Source organism: Ammodytes marinus, assembly GCF_949987685.1.
Source record: "Ammodytes marinus genome assembly, chromosome: 7".
Lineage (NCBI taxonomy): Eukaryota > Metazoa > Chordata > Actinopteri > Uranoscopiformes > Ammodytidae > Ammodytes > Ammodytes marinus.
In genome coordinates this window covers 32,353,086-32,379,833 of record NC_137211.1, presented here as the reverse complement: position 1 = coordinate 32,379,833, position 26,748 = coordinate 32,353,086, and the positions used below count along the sequence as shown (strand labels likewise).

Here is a 26,748-nt window from a genome sequence, read left to right as displayed (position 1 = left end):
CTCTTTCCTTCTGGCCTCTTGCGCTTCCACTTGCATGCCGATGACTCTCTGCCCTGCTCCCTTAAGTCCTGAGTCTCTGGAGAACCCATCTGACCAGAGGTGAGTCTCTCTTTAGCATTCAGACACTCTTCACCTCTCACTCTCATCCTCCCTTTCTGTCCATGCAACCCCTCACAGGGCCAAAGCCTTCTCCACGGGGACCAAACTCTTCCCATTATTGAGAAAAAGTTACCAATACAAATTAGAGCCCGACCCATTCATCTGATGGCCCTAACCATACCTGAGAATAATCATTGGCTAAAAGTTGGCCGATAGATGCCGATTTTAACTCTTTGATTTATTTCGTAATAAAGTGCAGGGAGCGTGTCTTGGTTTGACTTATTAGTTTTAGGGCTCTCGGTCACGTTACTTACTTGAACTGTCACATAAATATAATTTGTAAATATCTGCTATATCATGTAGACATGCCTTAATGTCTGAGTTTCAAAGTGCCCCTCGTAATTTTAGACATATTTGTTACACTTTATATTTTTTTACAATAAAGAAAAGTTCTTGCACTAATTTTTGACATTATAAAACGGTAAAATGTTCTGCCTTCAATTCTTATCCGCCACAAGTGTTTGAACTATATATATGCGATAAAAAATATTTAAAACATTTTGTAATCAGCCAATATATCTTTTGTTGGAAATTTTTATTCTCTAATATTGGCATGACATCGGCCCCAAAAATCGATATTGGCCATGCCTTAATACAAATCACACAGAGCTTCTACATATGCTTCAAGTAACTGTGAAGTTCAGAGCACTGAAAGCGTTGCAAAAGCAGCCATATCTGCAGCCCTATTCTCCCTGATGTCTTTTATTATTATTCTAACCACTACTGCCACCTAGAGTTTTAAAAGGGCCCTCTGAGAATGGGAATATATAAAACGAGCAGATAGAAAAAAAAAATACAAAAAGAAACAGAAACCCACCAGAACTCATGTAGTCAGTGGTGTATATGAGATTTAAAAGTCTGTGTGCATTCATGATATATTCAGCACCTTTAATAACCCTGACCTTATCACTGACAAGCCGCTCCGATGGAGATTTATCGGGCCCTGTAAGCTCTTTGAGGGTTTGCCAGAGAGGGTTCACTGAGCTGTATTTGTATTTTATTTTTCTCTCTCTGGAGGAAAAAAAAAATCTGATACTCTTAAATCATACCTTGTTTTGTTCCCTTCCCCTCAGCAGATTTAGTTGATCAAAGGGGTCAAAGTATACAACCCAAGCATGTTTTTGAAGAAGAAAATCAAATGAGATTTTTCTCCACACTTCTGCTGAAGTGAACCAGTATTACTATTGCTCTGAGCTGGCAGTTGCCTTACCTTTAGGGCAAGCAGTTAATAAACTCCTAAGTTAAACATCACCCCATCACTTCTGTACTTGATGCTTTGTCTATTCTTGCTCATTGATGAAAAGAAGATACTCAAAGAAAATCAGAAGATTCTTCCCAATGAGTAAGGAGAAGATTCCATACTAAGTTTTCAGTATTAAGTATCTTCATCCCTTTCCATTTCCTGTATTGTCTGTACTCCCATGAGCCTCTCTGCTTGCTATGCCTTTGTCCGTCTTGTTATCTGTCTAATCTTTGTCTCCAGCTGTGTGCTGATGTAGTTTATATTCATTTCTTTATCCATGTTTAATTGGTTCTCTGTCATACGTGTGCTCACCTTGTCTTTGTGTTGAAAAAGCCTTTTAAAGAAGGTGGAACTAGAGCCATTTGACATATACTGTATGCAGACCATTGCAGATATGCTGATTGACGACGTGCATACACAATCGCACACACATACCCACACTGATTAAAGGTATGAATCTCTGGATGTCTAGTGTAGGTCTGCTGGACACACACAGTACAGGGGGAGTTTGTAAGTGAGTGGTAGTAGCAGAGACAGATCACAGTCTGTATTTCCCTCTCACATCAGAGACAGTGACATACAGCGCCTCTTAAAGAGAGGTGGAAGTCTCCCGGTCTCTGCATCCAAATCACTGTAGCAGGCAATAGACCCAAGATCAAACAGCCGCTGCCTGAACAACACACACACACACACACACACACACACACACACACACACACACACACACACACACACACTCACACACACAAAACACTGAGCAGGATGTAGGAAAAGCTAATAGCCAAACAGCCCCTGAATTCAGCCTGCATCCTTAAAAATCTCATAACTCTGAGCTACAAAGCTTTCCGTCTGCACAGAAGCATATGTCAGGCTTGAACTACAGGAACTGTAGCCTTGACACGACAGCAGAGATCTAGCTTCTCATATGCAACTTGCACAAATGAAAAAAACAAGCAGCGGCTGAGCTGCGTCAGCTACGTCCAAAGATTTAGAAGTAATTTTGATACATTCGACCAAAAGCAAACTTAATGTATTTTGTATTCTCCTAGTGAAAAGGCTCTGCTGGTGAACAAATTTGAGCTGAGCATCCGTACGGAGGCGACCCAGGGCCTGGTGCTGTGGAGCGGGAAGGGCGTAGAGCGATCAGACTACCTGGCTCTGGCCATCGTGGACGGACATGTCCAGATGACCTACGACCTGGGCTCCAAGCCCGTGGTGCTGCGCTCCTCACTGCGTATAGACAACAACCACTGGATACGCATCAAAGCCAGCAGGTAAGGATGGGGACATGGACCAGGATTAGACTTAATCCATTTTGTGTTTGTGTTGCTGCTAACTGTGTGATCTCTGGCATCAATCCTCTGTAGTGCACTGATCTCTTCACTGAGATGACTCTGATTGGTTTCAGATTGAATGCATGTTCAAAAAGGAGGAACCTTCTATCACATTATAGGAAATGTGACATGGAATTAATAATTAATTTTTAATTTTATTTTTTATTGGCAATTTATTAACACGTCCACTGTATGCATACAGTACATCAGGGGTGGCCAACCCGCGGCTCGCGAGCCGCATGCGGCTCTTTGCCCAGCTTCGTGCGGCTCTTCAGTTCATATCAAATTATGTGATTATAATTCTTTTTTTTTTTTTTTTTTTTATACTTTTTTTTTGTGTGGGCCTATGTGTGTGCATGTTCGCAAACGTTTCATGCGGCTCTTACGTTCGTTTTACATGTTGTCTATTATTTCATTTTTAATTGTATTAATGTGTAGGCCCTATGTGTATGCCCTATGCCTGTTCGCAAATGTTTAATTGAGGACGCAACATAACGTTCGCAAACGTTTGGTGCGGACGCAACATAAAACTGCCCGCTCAGCTTGGAGGGAGGTTTTCCGTGAGTAAACTATTTGTGTCAAGTTCGCTCCGAAACAGAGTGGGAGAGTTCATATTTTTTGTTGAACGTTATGGCAGGCCATTCTGCCTTATATGCCAGGTGTCATTTGCGCATTTCAAGGCTTCAAATCTTCGGCGCCACTTCAGCTCTCTCCATGCTAAAAGTAAGTCCCATAAAGCAACATGCATAGTAAGAGAAAAACGCTATTTTAAATTGTTATATTTTTGTTTGTGGACTTGGTTGAACTGAGAGTTTGTGTGTGAGGCAGTGCACACAATGTTCATTGTTGAAAATGACTGCCCTGTCGTCTTTAGTACTGTAGGAGTCCAGTCCTGTCATTATCACAGGGGCGGCCTTAACGATCTGGGGGCCCGTTTCAAGTCCTAGTGTGGGGCCCCCTGTTTTTTCTTTTTTTTTTTAATAAATAATGCTTGTGCATGCATGTGCAAGCTCCCCGCGAAAATAAAAACTAGTGGTCATCCGTCCCTCTGTGCAGTTGTTAGGCATCTGGCTGCTAGCAAGTTATGTTGTCTTGCTAATTTTACTATTCATCTGAGCTGAAATAAATATTGACTTTTTCCTTTATTATCTTCGCCAGAATGCACCAGAATGCTTAGATTACATGTTAAAAACACAAAAAAATCTTCTGGGGGGGGATGCCCCCAGACCCCCCTTCAGGGGTTTAGTTTTCTGACAAACATTACAATGGATACTAACATGATTTGGGCATTTGGGATTATAAATCATCTTTGAATTGGTTGTACAGCATATCACATGCTATTCATTCAGGGGTGCGATGGCCACCTCACTCTAACTCTGTGGCCCACCTTGGCCACCCCCAGTCAAAATTTCCTGGAATCGCCACTGTGTGTAGCCGTGTGTACGATGTGGCTCTTTGCAGTAACACAGTAAAAAATGTGGCTCTTTGTCTCTGACTGGTTGGCCACCCCTGCAGTACATGAATGACATAGATTGATCTTATTTGGTGATATGTGGACATACATAGACAGATTAACCAACCAGGGGCCTCGCTCACTCACTGTGCATTGTGTCTACACTTGTGTATTAGGCAGCTTTATTTATAAAGCAGCTCTCAAAACCTGAGCATGCACGATATGCATATAAGAAACAAACTGTTTTAAAAAAACAAAAAAATAACAATAAAAAGAAAATCAAATCAAAATGTAAAGGTAGGAATATACCATATGCGAGCATAAAATCAGCTGAAATGACTGAAATTATCAGCTGACTGTGCTTTAGCAGTGCACATTTCCAGAATCTAAATCCAAATTGCAACTGATCAAATTACCACAAACCATATATCAGACAGTAGGGGTGCTCTTTACTTTTCTGATTTTGTAGCAGTATAGGGGAGAGTGGGGGGAGTTGTGCCAGCAACTCCCCCCACTCTCCAACAGCAACCAACAGCAACCACCCCATGTTTCTAGAAAATTGGAAATGTGACCACATATTTTTCAAGAGCCATCCATTTGACTCATCATGTAAAGAAGGGAGACACATGGATTAAGATATAAGCACATTTAAGCTAAAAAAACAGTTATTTGTCTTTTAAAGTAACATTTCCATGATCAACGTTTTTTGTTTGTAAACATTTGACACATGTTTTAGTGCTTTAGTATGCTACACTTTGAGTCTATTCAGTTAGCACAATGTCAGCCCTAAACTGCTGCATCATGCTAATTATCCAAAATGCTGGGGTTGGGGTGATTTGTGCCAAAGGGCCTGGGATGAGTTGTAAGTTAGTAAGTAAAATTGATTTATAAAAGCACATCGACCGAAGTGCTGAACATGCATTCAGTAGATAAAAAAATAAGGTAAAATAATAACAAAAATAAAATAAAATACATAAAACCCAGACATCCACATATAAATAAAGAAAGTAGTGCAGAGGTAAGAAAGTTAATGGGGAGGAAAAGCCAGGGTGTACAGGGTTTTGAGCATTGATTTAAAGGCAGAAATAGAGGTAGAATCACATGTCAGGTGGCAGTTGGTTCCACAAGCACAGAGCAGCTACTGCGGAGTAAATTTCTGAAAGTTGTGCCAGTGGCATGTCTACAGTAGCCCAGAGGAGACTGACATCTGTTGCTGGGGATGCACCACATCCTGAAATATACATACTGTACATATTTTAGTTGGAAACTTTACTGTCAAGGCCTCACTTTAAAGTCACTTTGAGTAAAAAGTGGCACAACTCCCCCCACTCTCCCCTATACATATATAAAATAAGCCATTAATTACAATTAGTTTAGTATATGGAGATCCATTTGCATGAAGAAAGGAAAAGTTTTGCAAAACCTTTACCACAAAGTAATGAGACTGTAATGGATTCCCTCATTAGACACAAATGAACTGTCAGAATTTGAAAATGAGCCGCTGAACTCCTTCCACATGATCCCTGCTTTATCGCTGCACAACCTTGGCTTCCAACATGGCTGTGAATGGATGTATGGGACAGCTAATCACATTGGTTTCATAATGTAGGACAAGAATAATTGATCCTGGAGAAGCTGCTGAATCTCTTTGAAAAACAGGCATTTGTCCAGATCTGCTCCCCGGCTTACAGGAGACACTGGAAGATGACATCATTTTGATGGTGTACAGCTCTCATGGTTACATAGCTATCTGTGTTTGAGGGTTTCCTTTAATGATGCTCTCTCTGTTGGAAGCCCACTTTAGTGGCTTCAAATTAGCCCCCGTTATCACCATTCTTAAGTGTGTGCTAATGCGTAGCACAGAGCCACCAAGAATGAATGGTCCTGTAACGGCAGCTGTTAGCTGGCAGACAGACACATTTAGAACGCTGCTTGGCGAAGGCGGTTATTTGACTGCTTAGTGGTGATGGCAGTGGAGCAATGGAGTCTTCAGATTAAATGAATATGCTATTTACAGCCATCCTGCATGCATCAGACCCACTTCTACAACTCTCTCTTTCTCTTTCTCCTCCTCAGGGCACTTAGAGACGGCTCTCTACAGGTTGGCAATGAGGCAGCGGTAACAGGGTCCTCGCCTTTGGCAGCAACACAGCTGGACACAGACGGAGCGCTTTGGTTGGGTAGGTGCCCACACATGGAAAGGAGAAGCAAAAAGGACCATTCAAACTTGGAAATTTGTGTTAAAATGCCATATTTCAAGTCTGGAGAGTACTTGTCATTCTGTAGTACCTTTACCTCCTAGAACTCATTGGAGATGATAAGCAAAGTCAGGGGAAAAAAAGATTGTGTTTGCGCAATAAAAAGAGTCCAAGCCCATTCAAGTACTGAGTTGAGAAATGAAAATACTATCTGACAAATTCAAAAGTTGTCTGCTCTCCTGAATTGAAAATGACCAAAGTCGGCCCTGTTATCTACCTCCAGTTCAATTTGGGTCTGAACTTGGCTCAAATAAATCACTTTTTGTGAGAACTCACAGGGTACTGAGCATTCTGCAGGAATAACATTGAAGACGGGTGGCAGAATGAAGTCAATCTGTTCTTTAAAGAGAGGCAGTGTGAGCGCATTCAAGACAAGAGGGAGGTGTTCTCGGGTAAATGTGTACAAATCCAATCCATCCAACTTTATTTATGAAGCACATTTAATAAACAACAGAGTTGAGCCACAGTGCTGCACAGTCAAGAAGGGAATACAAACATCACAATAACACACACTATATATATATATATATATACACTGTATATATATATATATATATATATATATACTGTATATATATATACACACACACAGCGCAGTGATGAGAGCTTGTTGCGCAAAGTAATGAGGATATGACGCATTCATACATTTTCACTCTGTCAGCTTCTTTAATTTGTGGCTTATTTTTGAGCACCGTGTCAAATTGAGAGAACCCTCTCTGACGTCTGTGTGTCTGTTATGAGGCGTCCTGCCCTTCATCATTTAACAAACACAGTGTCAACCTGTCATGTCCCGACACAGTGTCATCATCTCAACCAAATATCAAAGACAAGTAACTGAATCAGTTCCATAAATACATTTCTCTACCAATGGACTTCCACTACAGCCTTTTGCTGGCATTTTGAACGGTCTAATTTGTTCTGAAATGCAAGACTGCATCCTGGTGTTTGATCTTTTAAAGGGCCACTCCACGCATCTTACACATGATGCTCTGTTTATTTTTCACAGGGATTACTGCTCAACAGTTGTGTAATGCCTTCATTGGCTCTGGAGGAGCTGATACTAAAAATAGCCTTGGAATTGAGAGATGAAAGAACAATTCGCACTGAAAAGATATCCAGTTTTAATACACAGCCTAGGCTCTGTAAATGGGTATGTTGCTAGCTAGGGTGGGCCCTCTATGTTTACATACCTTTTGTTTACATACCAGTTTATAGGGCCTAGGTTGTGTATGACTGCTTTTTCAGCGCACACAGAACGGACAGGTAGTGGACAGTGAGGAGATATTCACTGATTTTGCACTCATGCACTCTCCAGAATCACAGACTCCACCTTTAACTTTTCCTGCATGTTGGGTGGGTCCTTGAACTATAAGCCCTTTACAATACACAGAGATAGTTGTAACATAAGAGTATAAGAGAAAGTTTAAGCTTGCCTCAGTTTGGATGAACTAGTCTCTGATACATGTCTTAGTTGGACCTTAATGTGAGTGTTCATGTGCGGTGGCTGATGCCTCTGTGTGTGTCTGTCCTCAGGTGGTCTAGAGGAGGTGTCTGTGGCACGCCGGCTGCCTAAGGCCTACAGCACAGGCTTTGTGGGCTGCATCAAGGACGTGATGGTAGATGGAGTGGAGCTCCACCTGGTGGAGGACGCCGTAAACAGCCCCACAATATTACAGTGCTCCGCCGCCAAATAACCCAGCAGAGACAGAATACTGAGAAAAAAAATGAATCCCTCCCACTCGCTCCCTCCATAGCGCCCATGTCTCCTGCTGGAATTATTTTCTATTTTTGTATACTTTTCATCGCTTTTATATGGAAAGAAAATTAATATGTCATTTTAATTTTGGTTTTATATATTTTGTTGTTCTATTTTGGTTTTTAGTTTTTGTTTAAAATCTGCACCTCGCGTTCACAGAACAAACTTTCTTTTCCTTCACTGTTCCGCCCATTCATCTTTTTTTCTCAAAGCGAGGCTTATCTGTGAGTTTTGTTGTTTTAAAACAAACTCCAACTTAAAAAAGAAAAAAGAGAAAGCCTGCTCCTTTTCCCTAGCTCATGACTTGAACACTGGTGGAGCTCACTGCAGATCTGTGGTCACTGCCTTGTCTCGGTGCCATATCTCTCCACCACATTCCCCATAGCATGGCCTATACATCCATGAATATATAGACATACATTCCTCAGTGGGATCCGGGCTCAGTGTGAGCGCACTGATTGATTCTGCAGCCAGCTGGAGTCTCCAGTCAACACACTCTGTATTCACCACCTGCTAGCCCACTGTATTTTCCTAATGGGACTTTTCTGATATCAGTCAAGCTGCTACTACAGTGAGAAAGTACACAGTCAAAATAACCACTCCATCAACCACCATCTCACAGCGCTAAAAAAAAACAAAGAACAAAACCTCTCCACTCAATCTGAATCCCATCAGAGCCTTTAGTTTTGAAATATGACCCACTAACACTGCAACCGACATGACGGAGAGAGAGAGAGAGAGCGCTGCGTTCATTCATATGTCAAAACATGAATCATACACATGAATAAATGTTATAAATATAGAGTATATAAATAATACCTGAGACTGTGAATATGTAAGATGGGTTCTCTTTGGAGGATTGTGCTTCTCATGTACTACTGTGCATTCTGTTCTACAATCAGCAAATGAACTAATGATGACCACTATAAATGCATGCACTTCTGCAGTTTTGGTTTGAATCTGGTTTTTGTTTCGTTTCGCTTTTTTTAATTCACGTTTTGTTTAAAAAAAAAATCTTATTTGGGAAATGTCACTGTGGGGGTTTGTTTGCAACGACTATAAAAAAAGGTTCCCTTTCTTTCTCTTATTTCCACTGATGTGATTTCAGAAACTCGGAATAACCTTTTATATTTGGTTCATTCCCTGTTCATCTTTTTATTTTTTGTATTTTTCTTGGGAGAAGTTAGTTTTGCAAGACCTTGAGATGGTGCAAAAGAGGAATAGTTGTAGCCACATTTGATCTTAAGGAGGTGCTGGAAGCAAAGACTGAAGAAGAGGAGAGATGTTATCATGGGCAGAGCCAAAGTCCAGTCAGTCACCAACACAAGCAGAAAGAGCTTCAACAGACTCTGCCTGAGACTTCATATCTTTTGGAACTTGACCTAAAGACATTCCTGAAGGAGGAAGAGACTGTCATGTTGTTGTGACCTTCTGAAGCCATAACAACCGCCAAAATGGGAAAAAAATATACATAATCCTACAGTACTTGCAAAATTAACATAGCAACACATTCTGTAACATTGAGCGAACTGATGCAACATGGAGTCGTCCTTGCTGAACTACAATAAGCTGCAGTGACTGACTTAAAAGACACTCATTTTGATATGAGAACCTTGGCAATATTCTAAGACAATATCATGCTTGTTCGTGGTTGAGTATCAAATGGTCTTGTACTATTTTTTGTTCTTTCTTAAGTTCCTACTGTTTTCCTTCTTAAATAATCCAACAACCTGTTTTTGTACAGCCCTGCAATTTCTTAGTGTACATTTAGCAAATGTGTGATCCGTGGATGTTTATGTTTTTAGTAATATACACTGGAACCTTGTCTGACTTGTCTGTTCTCCCACCCACTGATACACTTCTGAACATGGGGAGGGTTAGCCCTTCAGCTAGAACTGTGTTGTGTGATCACACCACACCAGGAAAGCCCTTCTCTGGTGTCTAATCATAGATAGTAAATAATATGGATGTAGCATCCGGGCTGACCTCAGTTATTCACACGGCATCCAATAATCCTGGTTTGTGCGTGTCGCCATTTTGTGAGATTTTTACTCCGCCTCACGTCGGGGGGAGGGAGATAGCTGACGTATACCTCCGAGGCAAAGTGAGGGACAACGGGCGAAGAGCTGTCACTCGAGATCGCGCCAATACATTTTAACCTCCAAAAGAATAAAAACTAGCATGGTCCAAAAAAATTCACCCCCCTCAGTGTTGTCATGGAGATATGACCTAAACATACAGACTAAAATGGTTTTGTGGACCAGGCTGTAAATAGGTTTAATAAGACTTTGAAAACGGCCTGTCTAAAAAGTGAGTCAAAGAAAAATTGCTCAGTCTTGGTACCACCCCCAGTGGCCCTTCCGGTCTACTACAGTTTTGGTCACTTCCTTATTGGATGCTGGTAAAAATCGCTGAGGTTGGGGCTTGTGTCTAATACACGTCTCAATTCCACAATTGCTCTCTTGACCTTAGACTGGTATATTACCACACTGCTCTATGAATTTGATCCATCAAAATAAAGAGAGATTCCTGTGTACTTAGATGGACTTATGAACAACACTGACAGTTTGGTGGATACTTAAAAACTGGTCAACTCTGCTTTGAGCAGGTGACATCCATATAACTGTTTTGTTACTTAGGCCAGTGTATTAGCCTCATCCACAGAATGTAAATTAGTAATGCATAATAATAATGATAAATTAATTAGTAATAAATCTCATACACACAAAAAAAACAGGGGACCTCTGCAAATGTCTCCTCTGGCTTTTTACAAAATATCCTCTATTTACTGTATTTTGAATTCTATTTTCTGTTCCTTATTTATGTCTACATGTGGAATTACCCTCCATGTCTGGCCTCTGTAAACTACTGTCTGACTGCAAAAACCTCCTCAAAGGGCAGTGCACCGAGTAAGAGTGGCATGACCTGAGCATTACTAACTTTATACCTTTGTCTTGTGTTCCTACCACCATGAAATAAAATATCAACCAAATGGAGAACATTGTTTTCAGCTGTCTTGATTTTGTCATTGTATGGTACAGTGTGTAATAACATGTATTTTGGCGTCATCCAGTGCTAAAGTTCTAGATTTCAACGCTCCCTTGCTAATCCCTCCATTCGGGAGAATTTACAGAAGCTGCGGTGGCCTTCAAGGACAAGAAGCTAGTGACTAAAGATATCAAGTCTTGCCACAATATCAAGTGATGAGGTGAAGATGTATTTAGTTTTTTATTTTACAGAAGGTAAGGCCGTTAAGTGTGTCCGTTCTGTGCCACTGTAGAAACATGGCGGCACAACATGTCGGCATGCATGTTATCTTAACATTTTCCTGTGTTGGGGACTATTTTTAGCCCTAGATAAATACCCATTTGGTGACCGAGCATCTACCACTGATTTATGATGTAATTCTTTACATTGGAAATTGTCGTCAACAATTCAAAATCTTACTTAAGGTCGACTTTTAAACCCACTGAGGAAGACTAATATTCAGAATGAAGAGCTGTCTTCAGACCTTTAAATGAGATTGAAAGGCAAGTCAGTGGACGTGTTCACGTTCACAATAATGAAGGCATATGTCACTCAGTGCAACAATGGGGCTCATTGATGTGTTAAACGGTTTTATATGCCCCACCATGCTTTAGATACAGTAGGGTCAATTCATAGTTGCGTTTAGTCTTATGAGATTTGCTGACAGTAAGAACATTATTGAATATCATCAGCGTTTCCACAGAGATACAAAATATTGTTAATTTTGTTTACATTCAAGATTCAAGAAGAATTTTGTTCACATGTATTTAAGTTTGATGATGAGATGAGATTCCAGAACATTGGGGATAGTCTTTTGATCAAATCATTTGAACGCAAACTTATCAGTTCACATGTGATCAACACATCAGTTGGTTTCATATGACTACTGACTAGCTTTGCAATCCCCCCTCAGGCTAAACAAATATCTCTCTGCTGATGAATACGAGGAGATGTGCTCAGTGGAAAATAATAAGTGAAATTTATTCAGTCAGTTAGGGATTGTAGATTACAGGCCAGAATTTACCAGAACCAGAACTAATTTTACTACTCTATTGTCTTTGCCCTGGAACAAGGAATAACTCATGTGATGCACGTCCAAATCGCTGATATTGCACTCATTTACTCCTTCTAATGAAAGAGTTTAAAGATGGGAGGATATTGATTGAAACATCCGACACAAACTGTGTTTTTCCTAAATCAAAAGCAATTTAAGTCAGCGCACACATCAATAAACAGCAGGTATGGCTCCAGCGGTACAATTTGCTTCTTATCATTCCTATCACTTGCACAATCTGTCTTGCTAATTAAATGCCTGGAATTAAATAGGACACTGCAAAATGCATCTTGCAGTTCCATCACAGATCTGTCTGGAGTGTTTTCATTGAGGCAGACATGTAACCAGTAGAATGTACTCCTTGCTAATGACAGAGAAGGACACAGCATCTTGTGTTGTCATAATTAAAGCTTCATGGAATTGTAGTAGATGGAATGGTGTGGCCCAGCCAGGGATCCTTCTGGGGAAAGATTAATAAGAAGTTAATAAGTGGAAGTAGTTTGATTAAAAGGGGTATACCGGGAAATAATATCAAAACAAAACAGGACATCCATTTAAATGGATGATGGCTGGTGGAGTGCCTAGGGGAGCTTAAGGGTTCACATAGGTCAGGGTTAAATGTATTGTGACAAGGACACAGTATTCACAGAACCAAGGAGACACGCACAACTCATTCTGATTCATGTGTTGAGCAACTGACTGGCTTTGAGAGAAGCAACAGAGGCAATAGCTCATGTAGTTAGTGCATGCTGCATGCTGCTGCTTCTGCTTGCTACTTTCTGCTTTCAGCTACTGCCACCGGATAGCCCCTGGTCATCAGGGGCGAAAAGAGGAGCCGAGTGCGTAAGTCTCCTCAGCCGGTACATAGCCTCTACACCGCCAAGATCTCGTACACGCCTCCTTGTGGCACACATGGTAACTGGTTCCTTGCGGCTCCAGGCTAAGCTGTACGGGATCTCGGAGCAGCAGTGGGCCCCAAAGACACGGCATGCAGGCCCATCGGTGAGTGGAGATTCCCTGCTGCCCGTCAACCACTGTCCCAGCTATAGGCAAATAGACCCAACTATGGGTAAACAGTGAAGACCCCAACGGCAGAGAAGGCGGAAGATGGTGGGTGTGAGAACCACCACAACGGCTGGAAAGGCGGAAGAAGGCGACCCCACAGCCACGTAGGTTAACTTGGGTACAGTAGCTAGGGGAGCAAACCCCGAAGACAAACCTGCACCTGGGGACAGGCACAGGCGGAGTCCAACCTACCGGATCACCGGCAGCCCCCTGCAGCTCCTGCCAAACAAAGGTCATCATGGGTTCTCTCATGCCACTGGAGGTCCATCTGGTAGGAGTGAAGATGGTGGGAGTGAGGTCTGTGCACCCTCACCCTCACCTAAATCCTCACCAACGCACAAGCTTTCTTGTATAACATCGACATTGCAGCTCTCAGCGAGACCAGACTACATGGGGAGGACTCCCTGTCAGAGGTTGGTGCTGGGTACACCTTCTTCTGGAGGGTGGTCCCCGAAGGCACTCGCCGTAACCATGGAGTTGGTTTTGCTGTTAAAACCAAACTGCTGCAGCACATTCCAGAATCCCCCATCGGCATCAATGAAAGGCTGATGATGTGGCTCATTCCCCTGGCAAAGGAACGATTTGCCACCCTCATCAGTGCATATGCACCAACACTTGATGCCGATCACAACACCAAAGAGGATTTCTACCGAGCTCTTGATGCCATCCTACAGAAAACCCCGGCTCCGGACAGGCTCATACCCATGGGAGATTTCAATGCTAGAGTGGGCACAGAGCACATGGTATGGTGTTAAGTTATTGGCCAGCATGGAGTGGGGAAAATGAACCACAACGGGCTCAGACTCCTCTCCCTCTGTGCAGAGCACCAGCTGGTCATTACCAACACCATCTTCCAGATAAAGAACAAGCTTAAGACCACCTGGCAACACCCCCGCTCAAAACATTGGCATCTCATTGATTACGTGATTGTCCGTCAAAAGGACAGAAAAGATGTCCTCATCACTAGTGTCATGCGTGGAGCCGAGTGCTGGACTGACAACCTCATGGTCAGATCCAAACTCCTCATGAGTATTCAACCCCGTGGCCCGAGGACAGCTCCAAACAAGAGACTCAACCGTACAGCTCTCAACAGCCCCACCACCACAGACAACCTGCGACAGCTCCTTGCTGAAAACCTCAACAACATCCCGGAGGAATCAGCCGACTGGCCAGCTCTGCGCCAGGCTATCCATAGCTCAGCCTTAGAGGCGCTCGGTCAGTCAAGGAAACGTCACCAGGACTGGTTTGACTGTAACTCAGCTGAGATACAGTCACTCCCAAAAACCAAGCGTGAAGCCCACAAAGTTCTCCTGTCCTGCCCTGGATCTCCCACCCTTCACTGCAGCAAGAACAGCAGCCCAGCGAGCCCTCCAGACTGTGGAGGACACCTGGTGGGTGCAAAAGGCGCAAGAGATCCAGAACCTGGCAGATTGCAACAAAACTCAAGGCTTTTACGATGCCATCAAAGCATTGTACGGCTCCAGGAAGCGTGCGATTGCCCCGGTCCGATAGGCTGACAGGTCCACGCTCTTCAAGGACCGCCGCAAGATTCTTGCCCGTTGGGCAAATAATTTTGAGAGTCTCCTTAACCACACCAACCCAGTCGACCCAGACCTGCCACCAACGACTCACCTGGACACCCCACCACATTTCTCAGAAATCCAGCAAGCCATTGCAGGACTGAAAAATAATAAAAGCGCTGGACAAGATGGAATCCCTGCAGAGGTGGATACATCCTCACCCGTCGCTTGCACCTCCTGATCCACAACATCTGGGATCATAGGACAATCCCACAGGACTGGAAGGATGCTAACATCGTGGTCATTTACAAACAGAAAGGAGACAGGGCAGTATGCGGAAACAGCCACGGAATATCTCTCCTCTCCATCGCAGGGAAGGTCCTAGCCAAGGTCATGCTCAGCAGACTGGTTGAGCACATATCAGAAGCTGTGCTTCCAGAAACACGGTGTGGTTTCCGGAAGACCAGATCAACAACAGACATAGTATTTGTCTTGAGGCAGCTTCTGGAAAAGAGCCGAGAACACAACAAAGACCTCTACATAGCCTTCATCGACCTCAGCAAAGCCTTCGAATCCTTCAACCGTGAGTTGCTCTGGCAACACCTCACCAAACTTGGGGTACCACCCAAGTTTCTCAGCATCCTAAAGTGGGATGCAAGCCAAAACCATCACAGGAGAACTCCAGTCAGAGTTTTTCGAGGTGAACGTTGGGGTGAAGCAAGGCTGTCTTGGCATTTGAGAATAAATCATTGATTAAACGAGACAATTTGCTATTATTTTTCCATTCTTGAATGAATGGTGGTGCCCTTTTTGAACTTTAATAAATTATTAAAGTATTATTAATCTTCAGATTCATTTCTAATAGCTGGATTAATCTGAACCACCTGTACCCGCTACACAATGGTCCCTACTCTATCGTCTAATCTCTAACCTTCAATGCACAGAGCTGTAGCGTGGAGAGAAAGAGGGAGAGTCACTTGGTACCTAGCAACTTCTCCTTCACTGCTGTCTGGGAACTGCACGGAGATCCTCCAGAACTTAGTCCAAAGTCTCAGAAAGTTCTCCTTTCGGGGAGAGGCGGGGAGAGGGGAGCCTAGTCAGGCTCAGCCTTCCACACCTCCCAGCCGTCCGGTCTTGATTCACTCAGTCTAGCAGTGTGAGCATTCAAACAAAGAATTCTCTAGAATTGTCCTTTTCAGCTGGTTGGAAGTGGTTAAGCGCTCTTGTGGTCGGCCCTCTGTGATTCAGCTGAAGAAGGGTGTTGAGTTCTCTAAGTCGTGCGATGTCTTGGCTGCTCTGTTTCTCTATCTCGTCCAGAGACTTAAGTTCTTCTTTTCAGAGACTAAGTCCTTTTCTTCGTCCGTAGCTTGCTTTCCGGGGTGGTCGATCCTAGGTCTGCTTGCTTCCGTCCGCGAGGTCCGACGAGGCTTAACTGACTCTTTCTCCGCAAAACCTTGCCTTATATTCTCTTTATTTTCTGGATGAATGATTTCTACTACTTTAACAACTTCCCCTCTCTCTCTCCCCGCCTGCCTTTGCTGAGATGCAATATTTGGTTACTTCCTTCTCTCATTGCAAAAACCCCCCAACTTTCCACTTAGATTCTTATCTTAACACCTGCTTACACCCCGGCCGCTTCCTGTGTAGCTTCCTGTGCAGCTTCCTATGCATCTTCAACTTCTGACAGCACTTCTCTGACTATACTTCTAACATTATAACATAGTACCTCTAAATCTTCCGTACTTTAAATCATATTATTCATTAATACATCAATCAACCATTTCATGGTAACAACATAATTCATTACATTTCTACTTCATTGCTTTAGCTTGCATGCGGTTACATATGGTTATAATCTCTGTGTTTACATAGCATGATTATAGTACCTTTAAATTGCTTGGTATATTCTCAGAGCCTTTTCCCGGGCCTTTCAAAGAGGCCTACTGGTAAGAAAGCATTATTATGGCTTTCCTCCAGAGGTGGTGAGGAGCAGCTAGGGATTCAAAGAGGCCTACTGGTAAGAAAGCATTATTATGGCTTTCTTCCAGAGGTGGTGAGGAGCAGCTAGGGATTCAAAGAGGCCTACTGGTAACAAAGCATTATTATGGCTATGTTCCAGGTAGTAAGGAGCAGTCAGGGATTCAGATTACTTGACAATAGTGTCCGGGGGGGCTGGCGTGTTCACAGGCTTGACATTATGGGACCCGGGATGGTAGGTGAGGGTGAAGTTAAACCGCCCAAAAAACAGGGACCGACGGGAATTTAAGCGCTTGACTGTCTGGATGTAAGACAAATTCTTGTGGTCGGTCCAAACGACGAACGGCTGTTCTGCCACCTCAAGCCAGTGCCGCCATTCCTCCAACGCCAGTTTCACAGCCAGCAGTTCTGTTACCCACATCATAGTTATGCTCAGCAGGAACCAGCCGGCGAGAGAAAAAGGTGCGGGGTGAATCTTCTCATCAGAAGCTGAGCACTGGGACAGGACCGCCCCCACCCCCCGTGTCAGACGCATCGACCTCCACGATAAACTGCCTGGAGGGGTCCGGTTGGATAAGAATGGGAGCAGACGAGAAAAGCCTTTTAAGACAAGAGAAGGCAGCCTCCGCTTCAGGCGTCCAGGCAAATGGAGGGGCAGGAGAGGTGAGACGAGTGAGAGGGGCTGCAACCCTGCTGTAATCACGGATGAACCTCCGGTAAAAATTGGCAAACCCCAGAAACTGCTGCAGAATCGGGGATGGGCCAGTCAGTCACTGCACTGACCTTCTCGGTACAGGTCCTCACTTGCCCGCTCCCAATGATGAACCCAAGGAAGGATACAGAGGGGACACTGAACTAGGGATGGGCAATAATTCGATTACGATTAGTAATCGCGATAAAACTCCCGTCGGTTACGTCAATATGCGTTTGACATAAATCCTCGATATGAAAAAAAATTAATTAATTAAAAAAAACATAACTGATATGGACTTACCTAACAGCCAATCACAAAGCAGAAATAAACTCAACAGCCAGTCAGATTGCAGTTTTTGCATTTCCATTCTAATTACACGCCCATTTCCTGGTGCGACGTGCATGTTTGAGCTTCCAGCAGTAAGGAAAGAGGAGAGCTTTGTGTGATCACCTTGGCAAGAGTGAAGAGTCTTGTGTTTAGCGAAAAATGTCGGCGCAGCACTCTGTTGTGTAGAGATTTTCCTCTTCATTAAATTAATCAGTGGTCTACACCGTGCGGCCAAAGCACTGCAGTGCACCCTTACCGCTCCAGATGGGCATATCCAAACGCTAGCCTGAAACCCCACCCCGGTTGAAAGCCGGGACCTTTAAAAGGACGCACGCACTGCTTATTCTCTGTCTTCTGGTGTTCGGCTGTTTAGCTGATCCATATAGAGACAACAAGTTTGTACAAACCTACAGGGCCCACTTCAACCCCTGAACCAACCACCACGTGTTTTACAAAAGCTTTCGCCTGCGGCCGCGGCGATCTCCGGAGCAACAAAGTGAGTTGTAAACTGTTCTGTTGGAACGACCAGAAGAAGAACTAGGACACAGGCGGTTTACCTAGAAATCTGCCTTTTGGACAGCGGACCGTAAGCCGATCGATTTGTCTCCGACCGCCATCCTCCGCACAGAATCAGCTGTGCCCCTTTGCCTCTTTCCTGCGATCTGAAGACCGCAGAGATTGACTCACCAGCTCCCCGACCGCCAAAGGTTCGGAGCCTGGATTTGGATCGCCGTCTTGCGAGCCCCCGCCAGCCCCGGAAAGGATTAGCCTGCCCGCCTCAACGACGACGAGCAGTGGACACTAGGTGTCCCCCCAAGTGAGATTTTGGCTATATTACCTGGGCAGATGTTTTAGTTATTATTACTTTTTAAAGTGTTGAACAATACTGTTTATTTTCAAATTGGTGTTTGCTATTTTGAACAAGCTGTGTGATTATCTTCGTTCGTCCTCCCCCACGGAGAACCAGAACGGGGAACATTTGTTTGATCACCTCATTCAGAGTGAGTTGAAAGCAGTGTGGTTTAATTCTGCTGTGTGTTTTAAAACCTCACACTTTTCTTTTCTTCTCCCCCCTCCCCGCGCTCAAGCGTGGTCTTTCCTCCTCTTCCTCTCCTGCACGCACACACACGTTAGATAACCCTAATTGTAGTCTTGATCAGATAGAATTGGTAAAGTTCGGCGGTAGAATCAATGTAAAGAGCGGGTGGTTTTTCGAAATCCCCCGCCTCCAAAAACCCCTTCTTCATGTCCTTTGTTCTGAAGTAGACGCCCTTTTGAGTACCCGTGGTAGTTACTTCCCCTATCGGGTGGAGGTAGAATAGCCTAGCCTAGCCTGCCGCTATTTTGGGCCTTTCGCCCCTCCCTGTACGGTAAGGGTTAATCTACACGCCCCCTAGTCTCACAGACCGACTCCCTAGCTCCCCCGCGCGGTCTGACTCACCCCTCGAGTCATAAGTCACGTGGGAACTCCCTCGTCCCTTTTCCTACTTCGCTACACACACACACACACACACACACACACACACACACACTGGTACATGGCTGTACAGACAACAATGTTCTAGACGTTTTCTTTGATTAAGTTTGCTAAGTGTATTTGCTTTATGCGTGTATAAAACGGATGTTACCTTAAGTTTCATTGTGGTTAAAATAAATGTTCTTATATTGTAACCAGAAGTGTTTGTGATTTATTTGTGTGGATATTATTGGAGTGTCAACAATCAACAAATGAAAGATTCTGTAGCCTTCAGTGTTAAGATCATATTACCAAATTCATAATAGTAATTACTTGATTACATTATTTTATGGAAATGATCATTGAGACTAGGATTTATTAATATTGATTTATTTAACTGAACGGGTGGAGGTAGAATAGCCTAAACTAATCAACATTTGAGAATAAATCATTGATTAAACGAGACAATTTGCTATTACTTTTCCATTCTTGAATGAATGGTGGTGCCCCTTTTGAACTTTAATATATTATTAAAGTATTATTAATCTTCAGGTTAATTTCTAATAGCTGAATTAATCTGAACCACCCTATAACCGCTACAACTGTGTCTCGCTGCTACGATCACGTAGCTGCCGCAGCCAGTGCTGTTCGCTCACTGTCTCTGTCGACTCGCCCCGAGCCGTCTCTGTGCATTTACCGGCATTACACGCTCACAGCACGGGGGGAATATATTGGAGCGGCCACACAGAAAGTGTGAACATGCGCGACAAGTTTTAACCGCTGCTATCAGCTGCGCGAGCGGTGGCTGTTCCAAAATAGCAGTCTACACTGACGGACCTCTAAAGGCTACACTGTGTCCCACTGCTACGATGTCCCCATAGTCATGTAGCTGCTGCGGCTAGCGCTGTTCGCTCACTGGCTCGCAACACGGAGGGAATAAATATAGGAGCGGCCACACCGAAAGTGTGAAAATGCGCGACAAGTTTTAACCGCCGTCCGACCGCTGCGGCTGCTCCAAAACAGCAGTCTATCGCATCGTATTTTGCGGTAGTTGAACCTTATGAAAAACTATCAAAAAGAAGCAAAGCTACAGTAGGCCTATAACATAGGTAGCTGTTCAGTTCAGCCTCATTAGCCTGCTGGTCTGTAAGACCATGTAGCTACAGCATGAGCATCTCCCTTACCTACAGATGTGATAGTAGTCACTCACAGATCTTTTAGTTTTAAACACATTATGTTATGTAGCATACTATCTGGTTTTACAATGTTTACATTTTGCACTTTCTACTCACATTTCTACTTTTTAAAATAACTGACATGTAAAACCAGTAATTCTCATATTCATATTTTATATCTTAAAGTTCAGTACTTAAATGTGTCAGGGCCTTTGTTGATCCAATTGTTTACTTTTTATGTATGGTTGTGCCTCTACAAGATGTTTACATCTTACAAGATGTTTGCTGTAGCCCTGCCAAAGGAGTTTAACGTGAAAGAAGTCAGAGCTTTTATTTTTATTTACAATATTTTCAATAGGTTACAAGGCAAGCTATCTTATATTGTTTAGTTAGGTGCAGTTAAAACATGTTTGTGAAGTTAAATCGTTATATTTAAATGTGATTCAATGTTCTCTTATTACAATATGCTAATAAACAACATTGTATAGTTTAACTAATGAACACTCTGGTTTCTTCAGGCTTCAGCAGTATCACAAATATATCGTGGTCAATATCGATATCGATCAATATCGAAAGAATAATCGTGATAATATTGTTTGCCATATAGCCCGGCCCTACACTGAACTCACACTTCTCGGCCTTCACATATAACTTGTTCTCCAACAGCCGCTGAAGAACTTGCCGGATGTGCTCCTCCTGGTTGCGAGAAAAAATAAGGATGTCGTCTAAATAGACAAAAACTGAGCGGTTGAGAAAGTCCCGGAGGACGTCGTTTACCAGGTTCTGGAACACGGCAGGGGCATTAGAGAGGCCGAAGGGCATGACAAGGTACTCAAAGTGGCCGAGGGGGGTGTTAAAGGCCGTCTTCCATGCATCACCTTCACGGATACGCACCAGGTGGTAGGCATTGAGTAGGTCCAATTTAGAGAAGACTGTGGCGCCCTGCAGCGGCTCGAATGCGGAACTGATCAGGGGCAAGGCATACTTGTTCTTAACTGTAATGTGATTGACTCCCCTGAAATCAATACATGGGCGAAGAGACTTGTCCTTCTTGGCAACAAAAAAGAAACCTGCACCAACAGGAGAAGAGGAGGGTCTCATGAGGCCAGCCGAAAGAGAATCCTTGGGCCTTTCACACCGCTGCAAAATCGAAGCTAGTTCCGGGCTAGTTCGGAGCTAGAGACAGTGTTTTGGTTTCACAACGCCAGAGAGCCGGCTCCGGGCTGTAAAAACCAGTTCAACTCAAACCCCAGGATTGAGCAGGGTTTGAGGTAAGAACTGCTTGCGCCAGCGGCCGGGGAAGGGATTATCCTGACCAACCAGACCAACTCAAACCTCATGCCCGCCATATTTAAAAACACCGCTACTATGAGACGTAAACATAACATAATTACCGAACGTAGCGAATTGACCGGCGAAAATACGCTGTATGGGTCCTGTTTGCAAAGTAGGGTGACCAGATCCCAATTCCCCAGATGTGGGACAAAGACTACGTTTGCGCGGGACAATGTGCCGTTTTTGTTTAGCAAAATAAACTTGTGTCACCACCGGTAATGCCAGAGACACGGCTTTCTATATTGAAAAACACTATCTTTAGATCAGCGCGCAGCAGTTAAGTTACAAATAGAGCATTAAGGCTGCGGCTTCACATTAAAAGCATTTCACTGGCATTTCTCTGGACAAACGTGAATTGGCTTTTATTTTGAAGTAACATGAAAGTAAACGCTGAAGCAGGCAGCACCTTCACAGCATGGACATATAAACACAGAGCCCACTGAGCCGAGCAGCGCGACAAACGGAGACACCCACACACACACACACACACACACACACACACAGATAAAGTGAGAGCCAACACGTGTAAAAATAAGACGTATTCGCTGCTGTTGTTGTGCTTAAAGCTAGCGCTAGCTTTACCGTTAGCCACGAGAGGAGCGGCGTCGGGCGACGTACACACACGTTTACAGTGACGTCATGACGTTGCTCTCTTGCCGGCTCCATGGCTGGCTCTGGTTGTTGTGAAACCAACCGGTTCATAACTGGGATAAGGCTGTAACCAGTTTTGAACTGGCCCCAGCACCAGCCCGGAACTGGCTCATGGTTCTTTTTGGTGTGAAAGGCCTACATGGCCTCCCTCTCAGGACGGGACAAGTTATACAGGCGACTACTGGGCAAGGGGGCGCCGGGAAGGAGATCAATGGCGCAGTCATAGGGGCGATGAGGAGGCAGGGTGAGCGCACAACATTTACTAAACACCTCTCCTAGGTCATGATAAAGTGAGGGAACCAAGGAGAGGTCGGGGGTTCCTGGGGCAAGGGAACACCTCTCTCTGCTGGAGACAGGGCAAATTGTAAGCAGGTGCAATGACAATATGTGCTCCAACTCACCACCTTGCCAGAAGACAAGTCAAATTGGGGATTGTGCCGCTTGAGCCCAGAACCAGGGGAGTAAGGGGCGACAGGATGACATTAAACTGAAGCGTCTCGTGATGATTACCAGAAACAATTAACTCAAGGGGCTTAGTACGGTGCGTAATAAGGGCAAGGTGGCGGCCATCTAAGGTGTTAGCATTTAAGGGAGAGGGTAATTGTTCCAAATTAATGCCAACCTGAGACGCGAAGCCGGCGTCAATGAAGTTCTCATCCACTCCCGAATCCACCAGGGCCGATACAGGAAAGGGATGCCCGAGGGACAGAAGAGTGGCATCCAGCAGTGAGCGTGAACAGTCAGGAACGGGGACGGAGGGAGCGTGGCTCAGCAGGGCCCCGAGCCTCACTGCTGAGCCCTGTCTTTTGGCAGCGACGGACAGGTGGAGATGAGATGCCCGGGCAGCGCACAGTACAGACACACTCCGGTCTTAATCCGATGAAGCCGCTCTGCCTGGGTGAGACATGTGCGCCCCAGCTGCATGGGCTCCCCTTCAGTGACAGCACGCGTCACAGGGGCAGAGAAGGCAGTTTTAGGGAAGTGTGGAGAGCAGGAAGCAGCGAATGCCGGTGGCACGGAACTGCCTGTCTTCTCCGTATGCCGCTCGCCGGATATGCCGGATAGAAAGGGAGATAATTTCATTGAGAGTGTCAGCTTCCTCCTTAGTAGCCAGCTCATCCTTGATTGACTCACTGAGACCGGAAAGAAAAAGCCCACGTTCCAGCCCGACCTGGCTGCATAGGTCCTGAACTCGACGGAGACCTCAGCTAAACTGCGGAAGCCCTGACGTAACGAAATAAGCTGCTTGGCGGCGGCCCCTTCCTCTACTGGGTGATCAAAAAATGTCTGTCCCCTAGGGGGGGCATGACAGAAAATAATTGAGAACCACTGATGTAAGCGATCTTAGCCTTTTCAGTGGGGTAGGTGAGGGGCTGCTGACTGAAAACTAGGGAACACTAGATCAAAAAGGCTCTGCACGTACCCATGTCCCCAGCGTAGCGCTCCGGCGTAGGAATGAGAGGCTCACAAGCTCGTGGCAGGTGTGACGGGAGAGTGGGGGCAGGCGGAGGTGCCGCTGGCAGTGGAGGCGCTGTGGTGTGGGGGGCCAGTAAGTCCAATTGCGCACCCATCTGTGTGACTCGGGTAGCAAGATTCTTAAAGGCTTCCATAGTGTCCCGGAGGGCTTTGCTGTGCTCAGCAACCTGAGTGCCTTGGGTGGCGAGAGCTCCACAGATGCTGTCTATGTCCGCTGAGTCTATCTTGGCCAGATCGTTCTGTTATGGTTACGATGATGAACCCAAGAGCAGACAGAGACGGTGTTGGATTGATGAAAAAAGGTTTATTGAATGAGGTGGGGAAGCTGGTGGTGAATGAGGAAGCCGGGGGGAGAGCGAGGCAGGAGGGCTGGAGTGAGTTATCCGGGTAACTGCAGGCAGAGGAAACAAAGTTAGGATGTGATCACAAAAAACAACAGGAGACAAGAGAGAGAGCGAGGTAGCAAAATACACTGGGGCCAGGCACGCATAATTACCACTGTAGTGCGAAGTACGTTCTGGCAATCGCTGCAGGAAGCCAGGAGTAAATGTAGGTGGGTTGATTACTGATGCGGACCAGGGGCCGTATTCACAAAACATTTTATCTTAGCGCTAAGAGTACTCCTAAGGAGCACTAAAAGTTCTTAGTAAGGAGTAATTTCTTAAAACCTATTCACAAAGCTGATAAGACCAACTTTTACTAAGGAATGGGAGGGACTCCTAAGCTAAGACTAGAGGGCGTGGTTGACCCTGTTGCTATGGATGACGTCATGTTCATACCTTCTATGCCCACAGTGATTGGCTGAGAGGGAATGAGTCCCTAAGAGTGAATTTATGATAGAAACACTGTGGGAGATATCCATATTGTGTCGCTGTATTAAAGTAAAGAGTTTTTATATACAATTAATGACAAGTAACACTTATTTAACATGAAACCAAGATACTGCAGGGTTTCCCACACCTTCGTTCACAATTAGCATACAATAGCGCCACATAGGCCTATTCATTTGAAATTTTACAATGATTTGAATTGGAAAAAATATCCTCATTGAACAGCTGCACGCCATGCACTCTCACTGTATTTCTCTCAACGGCGACTATGCAGCAATAGTCAGACAGCGACAAACCAGGAAATTCACAATTTAGAAACAACAGCCGGCGAAATCGTAAAGTGCATGTGGAAGGAAAAAGGCGAGACGTGCAACTATACAGTAGCGGACCTGTGGAACGGAGGAGATGCTGCGAAGCGCCACATATTCTAGTAGGAAATTAAATCCAAACGTGACACCAACAGTAACTTTCAGTGCATCATAAACCCAAAGCAACTGCAGGAAAAGGAACTTAATAAATATTGTTTTACATAAATATAATATATATAAATGTGTCTATACTTTCTAAACATAGCTTTACTAAGATCATTAAACTCTTACAGCTATTAAAGGTACCTTTTATAAAGCTCACTAGCATTAAATCTCTCCAAAACACCATCAAATGGTTGTCTGTGATTTACTCTTAGTGATTTAGGAGTCCTCTCGAGGACTCTTAGCTTTTCATAGATTTAGGAGCTAGTTTTAGCGCTAAAATGCTTTGTGAATTACACTTATCGTAAAAAGTTAGGAGTCCTAAAATTAGGAGTGAAACGCCCCTTATTTTTAAGAGTTACTCCTAAATCAGAACGTTAGGACCTACTCTTAGCCTTAAAATGTTTTGTGAATACGGCCCCAGATGAGCAGAAACAGACAGTGGGAGTGGGAGTGGCAGTAGCAGGAGGAGGAGGACGCACAGCAGCCAGCTGTGATCACCACACTTGCAAATCTATTCCCAAAAGACACATCACATACAAATCATGTTAGACATTAATTAACATAGTCAAATGAATTATACATCGCCACCAAAATAATGTTAACAGTAACAGCTAAGCTGAACATTGTACTTTTCCCTCTGCAGGAATTTGAACTGTGTTAAGGGTCATTGTCTTGTTGGAATATCCAACCCCTGGGCAACTTCAACTTTGTGACTGATGCTTGAACATTATCCTGAATAATCTGTTGAAACTGGGTTGAATTCATCCGACTATCCACTTTAACCAGGGCCCCAGTCCCTGAAGTGGCCACACAGCCCCACAGCATGATGGAACCTCCACCAAATTTGACAGTAGGTAGCAGGTGTTTTTCTTGGAATGCAGTTTTCTTCTTTCGCCATGCAAAGCGCTTTTTATAAAGACCAAATAACTACATTTTTGTCTCATCAGTCCAAAGCATTTTCTTCCAATATGAATCTGGCTTTTATAAATGAGCTTTTGCATACTCCATGCAACTGTATCTGTGGCATGGGCGCAGAAAGGGCTTCCTTCTCATCACCCGGCCATACAGATGTTTTGGTGCAAATTGCGCTGAATTGTTGAACGATGTACAGATACACAATCTGCAGCCAGATGTTCTTGCAGGTCTTTGGAGGTGATCTGTGGGTTGTGTGCAACTATTCTCACAATCCTCCACCTATGCCGCTCCTGTTTTTTTCTTGGTCTGCCATGCCTGGGTTTAACTGCCACTGTGCCTGTGTCCTTCCATTTCCTGACAACGTTCCCTACAGTCGAAATTGACAATTGAAACCTTTGGGAAAGCTTCTTGTAGCCTTCCCCTAAACCATGACAATGAATAATCTTTGTTTTTCAGGGGCCGTATTCACAAAACATTTTAAGGCTAAGAGTAGGTCCTAACGTGCTGATTTAGGAGTAACTCTCAAAATGAAGTGGCGTTTCACTCCTAATTTTAGGACTCCTAACTTTT

The 26,748-nt window shown here is 44.2% G+C and overlaps 1 protein-coding gene across 2 annotated transcripts in view; it reads left to right on the top strand.

Annotated features, from left to right (window-relative positions):
* agrn (agrin) overlaps positions 1–11,193 on the top strand; it is a 502,577-nt gene extending 491,384 nt beyond the window's left edge. For both annotated transcript variants that reach the window (XM_080031352.1, XM_080031351.1), the window contains exons 34-36: positions 2,452–2,676; positions 6,266–6,369; positions 7,981–11,193. In XM_080031352.1, the coding sequence (XP_079887478.1) occupies positions 2,452–2,676; positions 6,266–6,369; positions 7,981–8,141 (490 nt within the window). In that variant the 3' untranslated portion in view covers positions 8,142–11,193. The remainder of the gene's footprint in view (positions 1–2,451; positions 2,677–6,265; positions 6,370–7,980) is intronic.
* The last annotated feature ends 15,555 nt before the right edge of the window (positions 11,194–26,748 follow it).